This window comes from Macadamia integrifolia, chromosome 11 (assembly GCF_013358625.1).
Source record: "Macadamia integrifolia cultivar HAES 741 chromosome 11, SCU_Mint_v3, whole genome shotgun sequence".
In the NCBI taxonomy this organism is placed as follows: domain Eukaryota; kingdom Viridiplantae; phylum Streptophyta; class Magnoliopsida; order Proteales; family Proteaceae; genus Macadamia; species Macadamia integrifolia.
Window position 1 is genome coordinate 33,534,530 of NC_056567.1, and position 13,373 is coordinate 33,547,902.

General features: G+C 44.6%; 1 protein-coding gene across 1 annotated transcript in view; it reads left to right on the forward strand.

Moving 5' to 3' along the window:
• Positions 1–12,073, forward strand: part of LOC122093457 (flowering time control protein FPA) — a 21,424-nt gene extending 9,351 nt beyond the window's left edge. The window contains exons 3-4 of the mRNA XM_042663807.1: positions 8,283–9,544; positions 10,509–12,073. Of these exons, the coding sequence (XP_042519741.1) occupies positions 8,283–9,544; positions 10,509–11,826 (2,580 nt within the window). The 3' untranslated portion in view covers positions 11,827–12,073. The remainder of the gene's footprint in view (positions 1–8,282; positions 9,545–10,508) is intronic.
• The last annotated feature ends 1,300 nt before the right edge of the window (positions 12,074–13,373 follow it).

The following is a 13,373-nucleotide window of genomic DNA, read 5'->3' on the forward strand; positions in this document are numbered from 1 at the left end:
AAAAAAAAAAGAGAAAAAAAGAAGAGTGAATATTGATGATAAAACTCGAATGAATTGATATGGTTTCCTATTTCTCCCTCTCTTCCAGTTCACCCTGAACCACCACATGTGCATGCTGGTACAGTCAAATTCTAGTTTATGCTGAACTAGTCAATCTAATCAATGGTTTATACATTTTTGGCCATGTAGTTCAACCTTGCTAAACCATGGTAGATGGTTTTATTAGTTCATGAAAATCAAGTTTGAAAAATCAGCTACATGATCCCCCCCCCCGCAAAAAAAACCCCCCTCCCCCCCCCCAAAAAAAATAAAATCCTTGAGGTCTATTCACTTCTTGATTGACAGAACTCAAATTCCAGTTGGACTAATTCTAGTTTATTTTGGAAAATTTTCTCTGAATGATAATTTTATCCATATTTTGGCCATATCATTCAACCATATCTGTAACCGGTGGTGGTAAGTACTAGGTAGTTTTATTAGTTGTCAAAAGTCTAGTTGAAAGTTCAGCTACATCTTTTATCTTTGTAGCCTTTACACTTCCCACTTGTGGGAGTAATGTTTATTAACCGAGTTAAAGTTTTTATGGAAGTCAACGTGATAAACCAAAGAATATTAACTGAACATATCCCCATGCTCGGTTGGTAAAATCTGTGGTTGTCCCAGCATAGACCTGAGATTGAATCCATTCTGTTGCCTATTAACACCAAGGTCATCCAAATGATCACTCGGCTCATATGATCTAACTTAGCACCTCAAAACCTTACCTCTCCGATCCCCCTCATGACCTAACTCCTCCCCCATGTCCGACATTCCTCCAATGGCCTCCACCACCAGAGTTCCTCCCTCCTTTGGCCTTCCCAACCCCTCCTCCTCCTCCTCCTCCTCCTCCTCCTCCCAAACTGTGGTCCTCTGTTGTCAAATCCTCTAACCCCTCTCTTTTCTCCTCCTCCACCCCATTTCCAAAGCCGGACTCTCTCTGTTTTTTGTCTCTCCCTCCACCTTCCGCGACCAAGAGGTGGGCTTCTGTCCATCGGGCCTGCTTGAGGCTGAAATCCACAAATGGCGCACTGTACTGTGGGACACTTCCTGGGTGCTCGACCCCCTTTTCACATTGTTAAGTCTTCTCTCTCTAAGCAGTGGAGATTCCACGGTACCCTCTCCATCTTCCTTCTGGAAAATAGCTTTTTTATTTTTAACATCTCTGATGAATCTGATAAACTCACTGCTCTTGAAGGTGGTCCTTGGCGAGTTGGGAAAAAACCATTTTCTTTCACCACCGGGACCAATATACCACCCTTGCAAAAGTTGGCCTCAAGAAAATCCCCATCTGGCTTTCTCTTCCCATCCTCCCCCTCCACTTTGGTGCCCTTAGGGACTCAGCATCGTCGGCTCTCTCATTGGGAAACCCCTTTTCTCCAATCACTGAACTAAGCTCATGGACAGGCTGGCTTTTGCCAGAATTTATGTTGAAGCATCTGCAGAAAATACCCTCCCCTCTGAAGTTACCATCATGGACGATTCGGGATTGTCTTTTGTTCAATCTGTGGTGTATGAGTGGATCGCTCCTCACTGCAGTATTTGTAAGATGTTCGAGCACCCCCAAGAACTGTGTTATGCCCCTGACCTTGGCTTATAATGTTTCTCTTGAGACTCCACCTGAAGACGCCATCGTTCAATCCCTAACTATTGAAGAAGATCCCCTTCCTCCAAACATTGCAGGTGCCGAAGAAGTCGTATGACCAATCACCGTGAGGCGCCAGACCGCAATCGGCTGATCCTTGTGACCTCCATGCATTGTCTGAGAGTCTCAACCAATTCTCCATCATGTCAACATCAGATTCTGACGAAGATGCTGATGATCCTCTGCATCCCCTTACGCCTGATCTCTTGCCCGATTGCCTTGCGGAAAGTCCTTGTCCTCAAACGATTGTGTTTGCCGCCCCCTCTTGCTTGGCCGACACTTTAGGTTTGCCTCTTGTTCACGTCTCATTCTCTAAGACTCCCCTCCTTTGCCCCTCTTTATCCTCTGCTGGTCCTTCCTCTGTGGACCCCACCTACTTCTCCACCTCATCTACCTGTTCTATGAACTTGACCTTTACCTGTCTAAACCGGCCCCTTCTGTCCTCTTATCCAAACAGCCCCTCTCCTGCCACCTCATCTTTCTCTTACCCAGTGCTTTGACCCGCCCAGCCGACCGACCTCCTCTTCCAACCCATAACCACCTCTCTAACCGCCCATACGTAACACCAATGAAGGCCTTCTTCCTCGCCCGACTGTTTTGCCCCTCCCGTCTTTCCCCCTCTCTGCCGCCTCTCCGCTTTCCCCTACCTCCATCACCTTGGACACCTCCACCATATCACCTTCCTCCTTCCATTTGAACCCTCTCCTCCCATCCACCTACCCTCACCCCCTGTCCCTTACTCCCCCTTCGGTCCCTCTGGCCCCAATGCATCACTCCCTCCCACCACCTGCCCACACCTGCTGCTGACGGCCTTTCTGGTCTTCCAACCATCTGCGACACTCCAGCCCTGCTGCACACTACCGCCTTTGGTCCCTGCTCCCTCCTAGCTACTTGCAGGCACTTAGCTTGATCCCCTTACCTTGGAAGGTACTACCCCAACTCCCTGGTCAGCTCAGACCCACCCTGAGCACCTTGCCGCCACTATCACAGATGGTCTTGCTGGTCTTCCAGCCACCTGTGACCCTCCAGCCCTGTTGCTCTCTACCGCCCCCTGGGCTTTGCTCCTGTCTTGTTCTTTGCAGGCATTCAGCCTGATCCCCTTACCTTGGAAGGTACGACACCAACTCTTTGGTCAGCACAGGCCCCTCTTGTGCACCCTAATACTGCCTTAGGCCTCCTGCCTGCCTCTGTGCACCATTGAATGCTCCTGCCCCCTTTGATCCTCGACCTTATAGGTGGCCAACCATCTTCTCGGCCAGGCTTGCTCCCCAGGTCCAGCCCCTTGAGTAAGACCCCTCCTAAAGTTGCTGCCTCTACCTGCAAGAAGGCTTTGTCATCCTGTACCAGATCCATCTCTTCTTCCAAAGGGTCCAGCTCCTCTTCCATACCTGCTGCTTCCTCCCCCTCCCCTCTCAAGGAATATCATCGAAAGACCAAGACTAATCCTATTCCGCACCTCTCCAAGGCCTCCCCTACTCCCTCAAGCATTTGTTGCCCGATCCCCTGGACCATCTGGAATGTGCGAGGCTTAAATTCCTCATTCAAGCACACCTCTATCCAAGCCCGCATTAAAGACTCCCATTTTGCCCTCTGCTGCCTCCTTGAAACTTGAGTCCTTGAGCCTAATGCCTCCCACGTTGTTGCTATGTTGCCCCTTCCTGGTACGTCCTTTCCAATTACAATCATTCCCTTAATGGTCGTATTTGGATCCTTTGGAACTCTCTCCTCCATGTTTGTATCTCCTCTTCCTCCCCTTAGGCCATCCACCTCACTACTTCCTCCCCTGTTGGCTCTCCCCCTGCCTCCTCTGTCATTTATGCCCTCAACCAGGCCCTTGATAGAACTTCCCTTTGGTCTGATCTCCATTCGTTTGCCTCCTCCTCGGGCTCCCTTCCTTGGAGCTTAGCGGGAGATTTCAATGTCACCAAATTCTCCCATGAAAAGCTTGGTGGAGACTTGATAGACATTCCATTTGTTTATTCCTTTGATGACTGCATCGATGACATTGGTATGAACAACCTCAGATGGTTTAGGTCCAAATTCACTTGGACCAATTGGTGATCGGGCCAAGCGCACATTGCTTGCAAATTAGTTAGGGTCCTTGTGAACGAGGCTTGGCTTCACTCCTTCCCTTCCTTTCACACCAGTTTTGATCTCCTTGGCATTTCTGATCACTCCCCATCTCCCTCTTTGCTTATCCCCTCATCTCTTCGGCCCCAAGCCCTTCAAATTCTTCGACATGTGATCCCTCCACTAGGACTTCACCCATGTTGTCCTAGCTTCCTGGATCCTCCCTATCTTTGCCTCCCCCCTTCCCCTTCTTAATTTTGGCAGAAAGCTTTGAAATGTCAAATCCGCTTTGAAGAGCTAGAATGCTTTTACCTTTGGCAATATCTCTTCCAATGTCTCCTCCTGTAGAGACGAGTTGAATCTCATTTAATCTAGGCTTCAGCTTGACCCTTACAATTCCTCCCTTGCGGATGAAGAGAAATGCCTTTTAATGGACCTCTCTTCCCTCCTTGCCCAAGAGGAAAGTTTTTTTTTCTAGAATCAAATGGCTCGAGCTTGGAGACTCCAATTCTACTTTCTTTCATAAATCCCTCAAAGCCCATACCAATCTTAACTCCATCCTGAAGTTAAATTCCTCCAATGGGACTGCCTTCTCAAGCCGGAGGACAACAAATCGAAAGTCGCTTCCTACTTCTCTAACTTCTTCCACCCTTCCCCCTATCCCCCTTCTCCTTCCCTTCCCCTCAACCTCATTAACAAATTCATTCTTGCCCACCTCCTCCCCTCTCTCACTGCCGTCCCCTCTGATGATGAGATCCTTACGGCTATCCTCTCCCATAATCCAATAAGGCACATGGGCCATATGGTTTCAGTATGGGATTTTTCTCCTCCTGTTGGCTTATCATTAGAAATGATCTTATCCATGCCATTCGGAGTTTCTTCCTCTCCCCTTCACAAATCAAAGGTGTTGTTAACCACACCTTCCTTTGTCTCATCCCCAAAAAAGATGGAGTTGTCTCTGATAGACTTCAAGCCGATTTCCATTTGCAATCTCCTATACTAATTAATTGCCAAAATCGTAGTAAACCAGATTCTGCTTGTCATTGATTCCTTAGTCAGTCCGAACCAATCCGCCTTCATTGTTGGGAGAAGTATTGTGGACAACATCGTTCTCTGCCATAAAGTGGTCAGAGGATTCGATCGCAAGTCCCACTCCTCCGCTGCTCTCCTTAAGATTGACATCCACAAGGCTTTTGATTCTATTTGGTGGGACTTGATATCCAAAGTTTTGCTTCCGATGTCTTTCCCTCCTTCCTTTGTCCATTGGATTTACTCTTGCATCTCCTCCCCCTCCTCTGTCTTAGTTAATGGCAGCCCCTGATGTAGATAAGTCACTTAGGCTTATTTTATTGCAAATAAGCCTTGGGTTGTGTTATATATGTGTTGAGCCTTTGATCCCATGAGTTTTCTTTGAAATGGGCCACTTTAATGGGCTTAAAATATGAGTAGAAGGTAGAAAAACGAGATTTAATTCATTAATTTAGTTAGTTACTATTTAATTCAATAAAGGCCCATTAGGCCATTGGTCGGTTGTAAAGTCCTATATGGACTATTAGTTAGTTAGTTAGTCCTACTCCATGTTGGAGTCATAAAGTTAAGTCCTAGTCCTATTTTGAATTCCTAGTTGTAGTAGGAGTATCTAGTCTTATTGGGAAACTAGCTCCTAGTAGCAGTTTGATTGCTATTCTACCCTCTATAAATAGAGGAGCCTATATACTTATAATTGCAGATTTGAATGAAAGAAAGTTTGTATTTATGAAAAAAAGTTTGCAACTAAATGCTTAGAGCAGCTGAGATAGCTGTGGCTGAGAAGCCCAGGCTGAAATAGCCACTTCCTTTATTCTCTTTCACCCTTCTCAACCCCCCATATGTTTTATTCTTCTTTTTTATTTTATTTGCTGTAACATTCAAGAGGTATAATTTAGATTCTGATAAAAGTCTCTAGAAATCAGAATCGATCAGCAATCCTAGTGGGAATAGGAGAGAGATCAAGCTCCTCTCTTTCTCTCTTCTGTACTCTGTTCAGCCAAGTCTTCAATCAGGGTATTCCAGGCCTCATAAGGATCCCACAATCCTTACCTAGTCATTGTTGGAAGCATTCAACTGCTGTTCTTGAAGGTTCTTCTCAGTTTTCTCTCATAGGTCAGAAAATCAAGAAAGCTTGTAACTTCACAACCATCCGTCAGAATCCTCTCAACTTTTGGGGTTTTTGTACCCTCACTGGGGACTATCTATGCCCAAGAGTGCAGCTCAATCGGACTCCTACAGACCTGGCCGCACCTCTCTCTCTCTAGCTCTATAGCAGGTCTTTCTCTCTCCTATCGGGTTGGGTTTTGGGCTAATTTTGCTCCTGCATTGGTATTGTATCCTGGGGGGTTTATTTAATGATCTTATTTCTTTGTTTCCTGCTCCTATTTGTATTGTTTGGGGTTATAAACTGCTGGGGTAGTTTTTTGTAATCCACTCCTGCATTAGCCCCGCTGGTTACTTCCTTGCTTCGGTAAGTATTCGTCAAGATTGCCCTCTTTCCCCTCTCCTTTTCTCCCTTGCCCTTGAGGTCCTCTCCCGTTCCATTCAATCCTCCATGGACCAACACCTTATCTCCCCGATTCCCAAGTGCAAGTCCCTCGTGCTCACCCACCTTGCTTTTATGGATGACGTCATGATATTCTCCAAGGCTCCTCTCTTATGATGGTTGCCTGCCACTTGTCAAGCCAGGCTCCTTGATCTCACTGGCTTCTCCCTTCGCATCAAATACCTTGGTCTGCCCCTCTTCTTCTCTTGGATTTCTACCCATCACTATTCCCCCATCTTTGATGAACTGAGAAAAAGGCTCCAGCTTTGGAAGCGTAAGCTCCTCTCTTATGATGGTTGCTTGGTTCTCATCAAATCGGTGCTTCAATCTATGTACCTCTACTGGTCTGACGTCTTTCCCTCCCTTCGGCTACCTCCAAATTTATTGACACCATCCTTTGCTCCTTCCTCTAGAAAGGTGTTGACTCCAAATTCCTCCGCTCTCTCAGTTGGGATCGTGTTTGTCTCCCCAAAGCGGAAGCTGGTAGGAGGTCTTGGTCTGCGCAAGATCAAAGATGTGAACTCTGTCGGCATCGTCAAACTCATCTGGAAGATTGCTTCCAAGCATCGTAGCATCTGGGTCGATTGGGTCTACTCTTACCTCAAGAAGGATTCCTTATGGATTGCCCCCCTCTCCCCCAGATGCCTCCTCGATCTGGCACTCCATTCTCAACTCCATATTGGCTGCCCTCCCTGTCATCTCTTGCTCCATTGGCAATGGGCTCTCCACTTCCCTCTGGCACCCATCTGACATCCTCCTCTCCTTGATTTCTCCTGGGACCATCTACTCCTCCAGCCTCCCTAAATCTGCTCCTGTGGCCTCCATCATCTCCTCTGGAGATTGTTCTCCCCCTGCTTCCCCTCCCCCCTTGCTTACCTTTGGTCCTTTCTCCTCCCCATTCTTCCTAGCCACCGTGTAAGAGAAGGCAAAACCATTTGGTTGCCCTCAGCTTCTGCTTATTCTCTTCTGCTTGGAATCACATTCGCACTCCGGGTAACCTCGTTCACTAGAACAACATTATTTGGTTCAAATGTCACATCCTCACCACAGTTTCATTGTCTGGCGAGCTCTATCCAACTGCCTTCCCACACAGTCTTTTCTTTTCTCCGTCATATTCTTGTCTCCCCCTCCTGCTGCCTCTGCTGGAATGGCATTGAAGACACCAACCACCTCCTTTGTCCTGCCCCTTCTCCCTTTCTATTTGGAAGAGGGTGCTTGCATCCATCTGGCCCTCCCATAGACGTATCCTTCCCTGAGTACAGAATGGATCTCGGTTGACATGACGTACCGCGGCTCCAACATTTGTGACATGATTGGAAAGCTCGCCTTCTATGAACAATTTCTCACCTCTGGATGAAGCGAAATCTACAAAGATGGACTCCCAAATCTCGATCCTATGACAATATTTGAAATGCCATCTTCTTTGATGTCTCCTCCAAGATGGGCTGCCTTCGTCAGCGTTCAGTCCTTGATACCCCAAGGAATGGGTTCATTGTTGTCTCATGGGGCCTCCCTATGTCCATCTTATCCCCCCCCCCTATTTGATCCCTTTGTGTTGTTCCCCCTACCCAGATATAGGCTTTTGTTTGTTCCCCCTTTGATTCGCCCTTGGTTCCCCACCCCCTGTTCTTCCCCTCTTGTATATTCTTCTCCTGCTTGGTAATGAATTATTTATTCATCTGAAAAAAAAGAGCAAAGGTTGCTGCCCTTGTTTGGCAGCCTGGGGCAAATAACGCACACACACACACACACACTACATATAGTCATGATCTTGTAGCTTTCTTTTTTATGGTTGTGATCAATCCTATAATGTTCTTGGTTTGACATGGTTGCTAACTTGTATGACAATGTGAGTCTGTTCAATTCTTTTATTTTATGTGCTCGGAATTTTAGTTTTAAGCCTGTATATGCTTATAAATGGTTCTTCACTTATCTCCAAGAGACTGTAAATTACAGGAAAGACCATTAACATCCACACATTATGAGGACCACCAGAAGCATCGAGATGAAGAACGCTCCGCTGATCGTGCAATGCCATTCTTTGAGAGGGATTCAAGAAAACGTCATGCTAGTCCTGAACAATTATATCCTGACAAATCTAGGATGGGGGATAAAAATGCAGAGCCAAGTGAGGTGTTGTGGATAGGATTTCCGGCTTTTCTGAATGTAGATGAGATAATCATAAGAAGGGCCTTTATGCCATTTGGTGAGATTGAGAAGGTTACTGTGTTTCCTGGTCGTAGCTATGCCTTTGTGCGATTCAGGAGTGTAGTAGCTGCTTGCAGAGCAAAAGAAGCTCTTCAGGGAAAACTATTTAATAATCCACGTGTAAGTATCTGCTTTGCAAAGAGTGATACTGGCCCATCTGAGCGTGGGAGGAATTCATTGACTTCTTTATCTCCTCATTTCAAGTCAAATAGTCACCCTGGACAACAACCCAGTGAGAGTTTCCGACTGGATAGAAATTTTGGGAGTTCAACTGGAGAAACCCATACGGGATCTCCACATTTTATATCTAATTTGGAGTCCGGAGATTCTGGTGTCACTGGACTTGGTAGGAACAGTTCTTTATGGACAGGTGGTGCAGGTCCCTTTGAACAGATGAGGTCGCAAGCTCCAGGATCCAAACTGGGACCGTCAGAAGATATGTATGAACGTAATAGAAGCAGTTCTGCAAGAGACAGGGGTGCTATGGGTGCTCGCCGTCATGATTTTTCTCCTGACAGACATTCTCTGAAAAGTCCACTTTTTGAAAATTCTTGGAACTTGACAGATGATGCTTTTCTCTTCCGAGAAGCTAAGAAATTAAAGAGTGGGACATTTCCTCCTGAGAAAGAGCTTCCAGAGTATCCTTTTTCTGATTTAGAACAAGACAAACCACGTGGTGGACCAAGGATGTCCCCATATTTACCAGATCGCGAGGCCTTCGATAAAAACTTTGAGTCTGGACTATTGAATTATAAATGGATTCCTGATCGTGCCATGAACTTAATCCGCGCTCATGGGGAAGGAGATGATCATGGGAGATCCTCCTTTGACAGCTTTGATGCAGGTTCTGGTTCTTTGCCTAATGCTGTAAAATGGGAAAGATTAAGTCCTGAGTTGCGTCAGTCTCCTTTAAATAAAGAATGGAAGTGGGAAGGGACAATAGCGAAGGGAGGAACCCCTGTCTGCCGTGCTCGCTGCTTTCCTGTTGGGAAAGTCATGGACGTCATGCTGTAAGTGTTCGCTGTTAGGTTCAATTTGGTTATTTTTATGGTTAAAATGAATATTTTTGGGACTAATTACCTGGAGGAAGTTTAAGGTGATTTGAACATGTCAGAAAGAGTCACCTGCTGGCTATCCTTTCTGGCTATCTTGCTAATTAATTAAATTGTCTTCCAACTTTCTTTGCCATTATGGTGGTACTGACATATGTCATATATGAACACAAGAAGGTTTTATTTGGTGATGGAATCTAGTAATAGGGCCTAACCAACCACTTAGTTGCTCACATGTATGGGAGTGTTTCACTTGATAAAATGCATGAAACGATAGATGTATATGGATAGTCGAGTATAAAGAAGGGCGTCCCCAGTGCGCGAGGCTACTGCTACTTTGGGGTCTGGGGAGGGTTATAATGTACATGGTCTTATCCCTGCTTCGCAGAAGAGGCTGTTTCCTGACTCGAACCGGTGATCACCAGGTCACAACAGAGCAACCTTACCATTGCACTGAGGTCCGCCCTCTATGGATAGTCGGTATCCAGATTCGATTTGGATTCGTATCTGTTTTTCAGATATTTATCCAGATAATTGGATATCATATACAAATTCTAATACACTTTTGGTAGCTGGATGGTAATCAGATATGAATCTGAAAATTGTTATATCTGCTTCGATTTATGTTATTTGTTGTTTACTGTTTATGAATTACAAAAAAAACTAGTCGAATATTATTGGATTCAAATTTGGATATTACATTGAAATATCAGTTAAATATCTAATCAAATTCAGAGAGCACATTTACTGATCGGGAATGGATTTGGATAGTAGTGTACCTGTTCTGAATTCAGTTTGTTTACATCCCTATGTGAAATTGAAAATATCGATTGCTTTTATCTTTTTTCCTTTTTCCGGTTCTCCATCATTCGTATTAATATTTTCTTTTTGAGCACTTCTTGATGCCAACTTCATGTTACAGGCCTGAGTTTTTAAATTGCACAGCGAGGACAGGTCTTGATATGCTTATGAAGCATTTTTATCAAGCAGCCAGCGTTTGGGTTGTCTTCTTTGTTCCAGAAAGTGATGCCGACATTGCATTCTATGATGAATTCATGCATTATTTGGGGGAGAAACAGCGAGCGGCAGTTGCTAAATTGGGTGAGAAGACCACCTTGTTTCTTGTGCCACCATCAGATTTCTCTGAGAAAGTTCTGAAAGTACCTGGAAAAATGAGCATATCTGGTGTCATCTTGAGGTTCCAGTATCCCAATTCTAATTTTGGTTCCCCCCATCATCCACTTGAAACCATGGATTCCAAGCTCTCATTATTACATGATGATTTATCGTATCCAAAATCAGCATCACCTGATGTTAGGTCGTCTGCCTGGGGTCAAAGTCAAAGCTATGTGAACTCATCTTCAGAGCCTACTCCATCAGGAACTTCTCTCTCTGCATCAAGGAAAGCAGCAGGTGAAAACTTCCCTTATTTGAGGGTTATGGCTGGACCAGCTTCATCTGCATTATTGCACGGACCCATTCCTTCAGCTGCACTGTTACCTGAGTCTCTGAGTGAGAGCAGGTATGATCAGCCACTTCAGTGTCACAACCCTGTGTTTCCATCTAACTGGTCTCACGATTTGCGGAACCCAAATCCTGATGCCGAAAGTATACCTACCCAGATATCCAGCAACTCCGTTGTCCAACCTGATGATTCCATCACACAGGAATATCATCCTATGAAGCTAAGGGTTATGCAGGAGTCAAGCTTGGGTCATTTCTCACCTGGAATTTCAGGTATTCCTGTATCCGGTGGCAGTAAGTTCACTCAACTGGAGACCAAATCTCAGCCATCTACATCTATGTCCATTCCATCACTGCAGCCTGAACAGCTTGCACAGTTGTCCTCTCTTCTCGGACAAAAGCAAGAATCTAGAAATGTGCCTGCTTTCTCCCTAGGTGAAGATGGTAAACAGACAGTCCTAATGAATCAGGCTGCTCCAGTTCGATCATCACAGAGCTCTAATTTACGGAATCTCACGTCTTCTAGCCCTTCAAGTTCACAGATTGGTCAAGGGCAGTCACTGCAGGCAACAGCCAGTGCTCCTACAATTCGTTTAACAAGTACTGAGCAGCAGATTGGGGGAACTGAATGTCATGGGAATCAACCATTGCAGAGTAATGGAGCTAGAGAAGAGACGGAAGCAGATCCTCAGAAACGTCTCCAGGCAACATTGCAGTTGGCGGCAGCTCTTCTCCAACAAATTCAACAGCAAGCAAAGACAGTTGATCAGCGGTAGTTCTATCTTGCTGATCTTGCTGGGTGGAGTAATCTCTGGCTTTTTTGTTTACTAAGAGGAAGGGGTCGTGATAATTTCTCTTGTAGATACCCCACTTTCAGTTCAAGAAGCAAAGTATTCAGTATCGAAAATCGTATTGCCTTGACTTTGAGTTTGATGCTACCCTCTTCTTTTAATTTCTTCGAATCCTTTTTAATCTCTCAGTAGTTTCTCTTTATTCCGATAAATGGGAAATTAATAGTTATAATGCCCAAGTGTTCAAATTGGAGTGTGTGCCTAGGAGATAAGACAGGATTTTTTTCCCCTTTTTTTTTGAGGGGGGGTGTTTAGTTGCATTTTTCTTTACACCTTACCTTCTGTTTTTCATTTTTCCCTGAAGAGGTTCCTTGACTCCAGTCTAGTTGTCTTTCTACCCACTATGTTTATTGCACTTATCCTGCATGAATGGTAGCCCTTTGAATAAGCTGAGGCTGAAAAATGACTTCTAGGCATCTGACTTGGGAGGTTATGAGGAGGCAAGTTGCCACATGAAAGGACAGTGAGATTAGGAACATAGGGGGAAATTAATTATTATTATTATTTTTTGGGTGCGGGTGGGGGAGGGTGTTCAACATTTCCATGAGTTTGAAGGGAAGCAATCATTTAGTCATTCTCACAATGTTGGGAGGTAAATGCATGCTTGAGAAAGAGATGCAAACATTCACTTCCTTACTTTTTCACACCATTCAGATTGTTATCCATCTAAATTTAGGATAATTTCCTATCCATATATCCATCATGTACATCAAATTGGAACATGGAAGCAAATACATATGCTGCAAAAGTAAAAACAATGCAAGTCCTGTGGGAAGTTTTATTTCTTTTGCATATCATTAAACACTCAATGTTTTGGAAACTGTTCTAGATTTAATTTATGGAAATAAATTCTTGGACAATGTAATGAGGACAACATATACAAAAGGAATGATTTTGAAAATAAATGGAGCTACAACCTGTACAAGAAATGAATCAGAAAAGTTGGAATGTGGAGCATCCTCTGGCATTCAGTGGTAATGAAAACTGAAAGCTCATTCTGCAAATTCCTGAACTGAAACAGATCTTCTTGCTACTAGAAGTAGAAGTAATTGGATGGGTTAGCTGTATTTTGTGTCTCTCTGCACGAGGGGGCTCAAGATCTTTCTGTTACAGTGCTTTTCCTTGCAATTCTCTGCATCTGGGAAGCAAAATTGTCATCCAAATTCTTCCTAACTTGTTAAGCCATTTGGTCATAATTCGTAAATGACTTGTGGGTGTAAATGTGGATGTTTGAGTTCAAACGCTTCATTAATAGTTCAGACATATCGCTACAAAAATCCTGCTAGATGACACCTCATGCAAATTTGCAATGGAATCTATGTATTGTGAACTCAGCCTTTGCTTCCTTTCACGAACCTCAGCTTCCCCATCTGCCTCCTTGGTTTCCTCCAGAAATCTTTTAAGCCGTGAGCTTCGATTGGCTTGTGTCTGAAAGAATAATATGTAAATAATATGTAACTTTTAATTGTTAA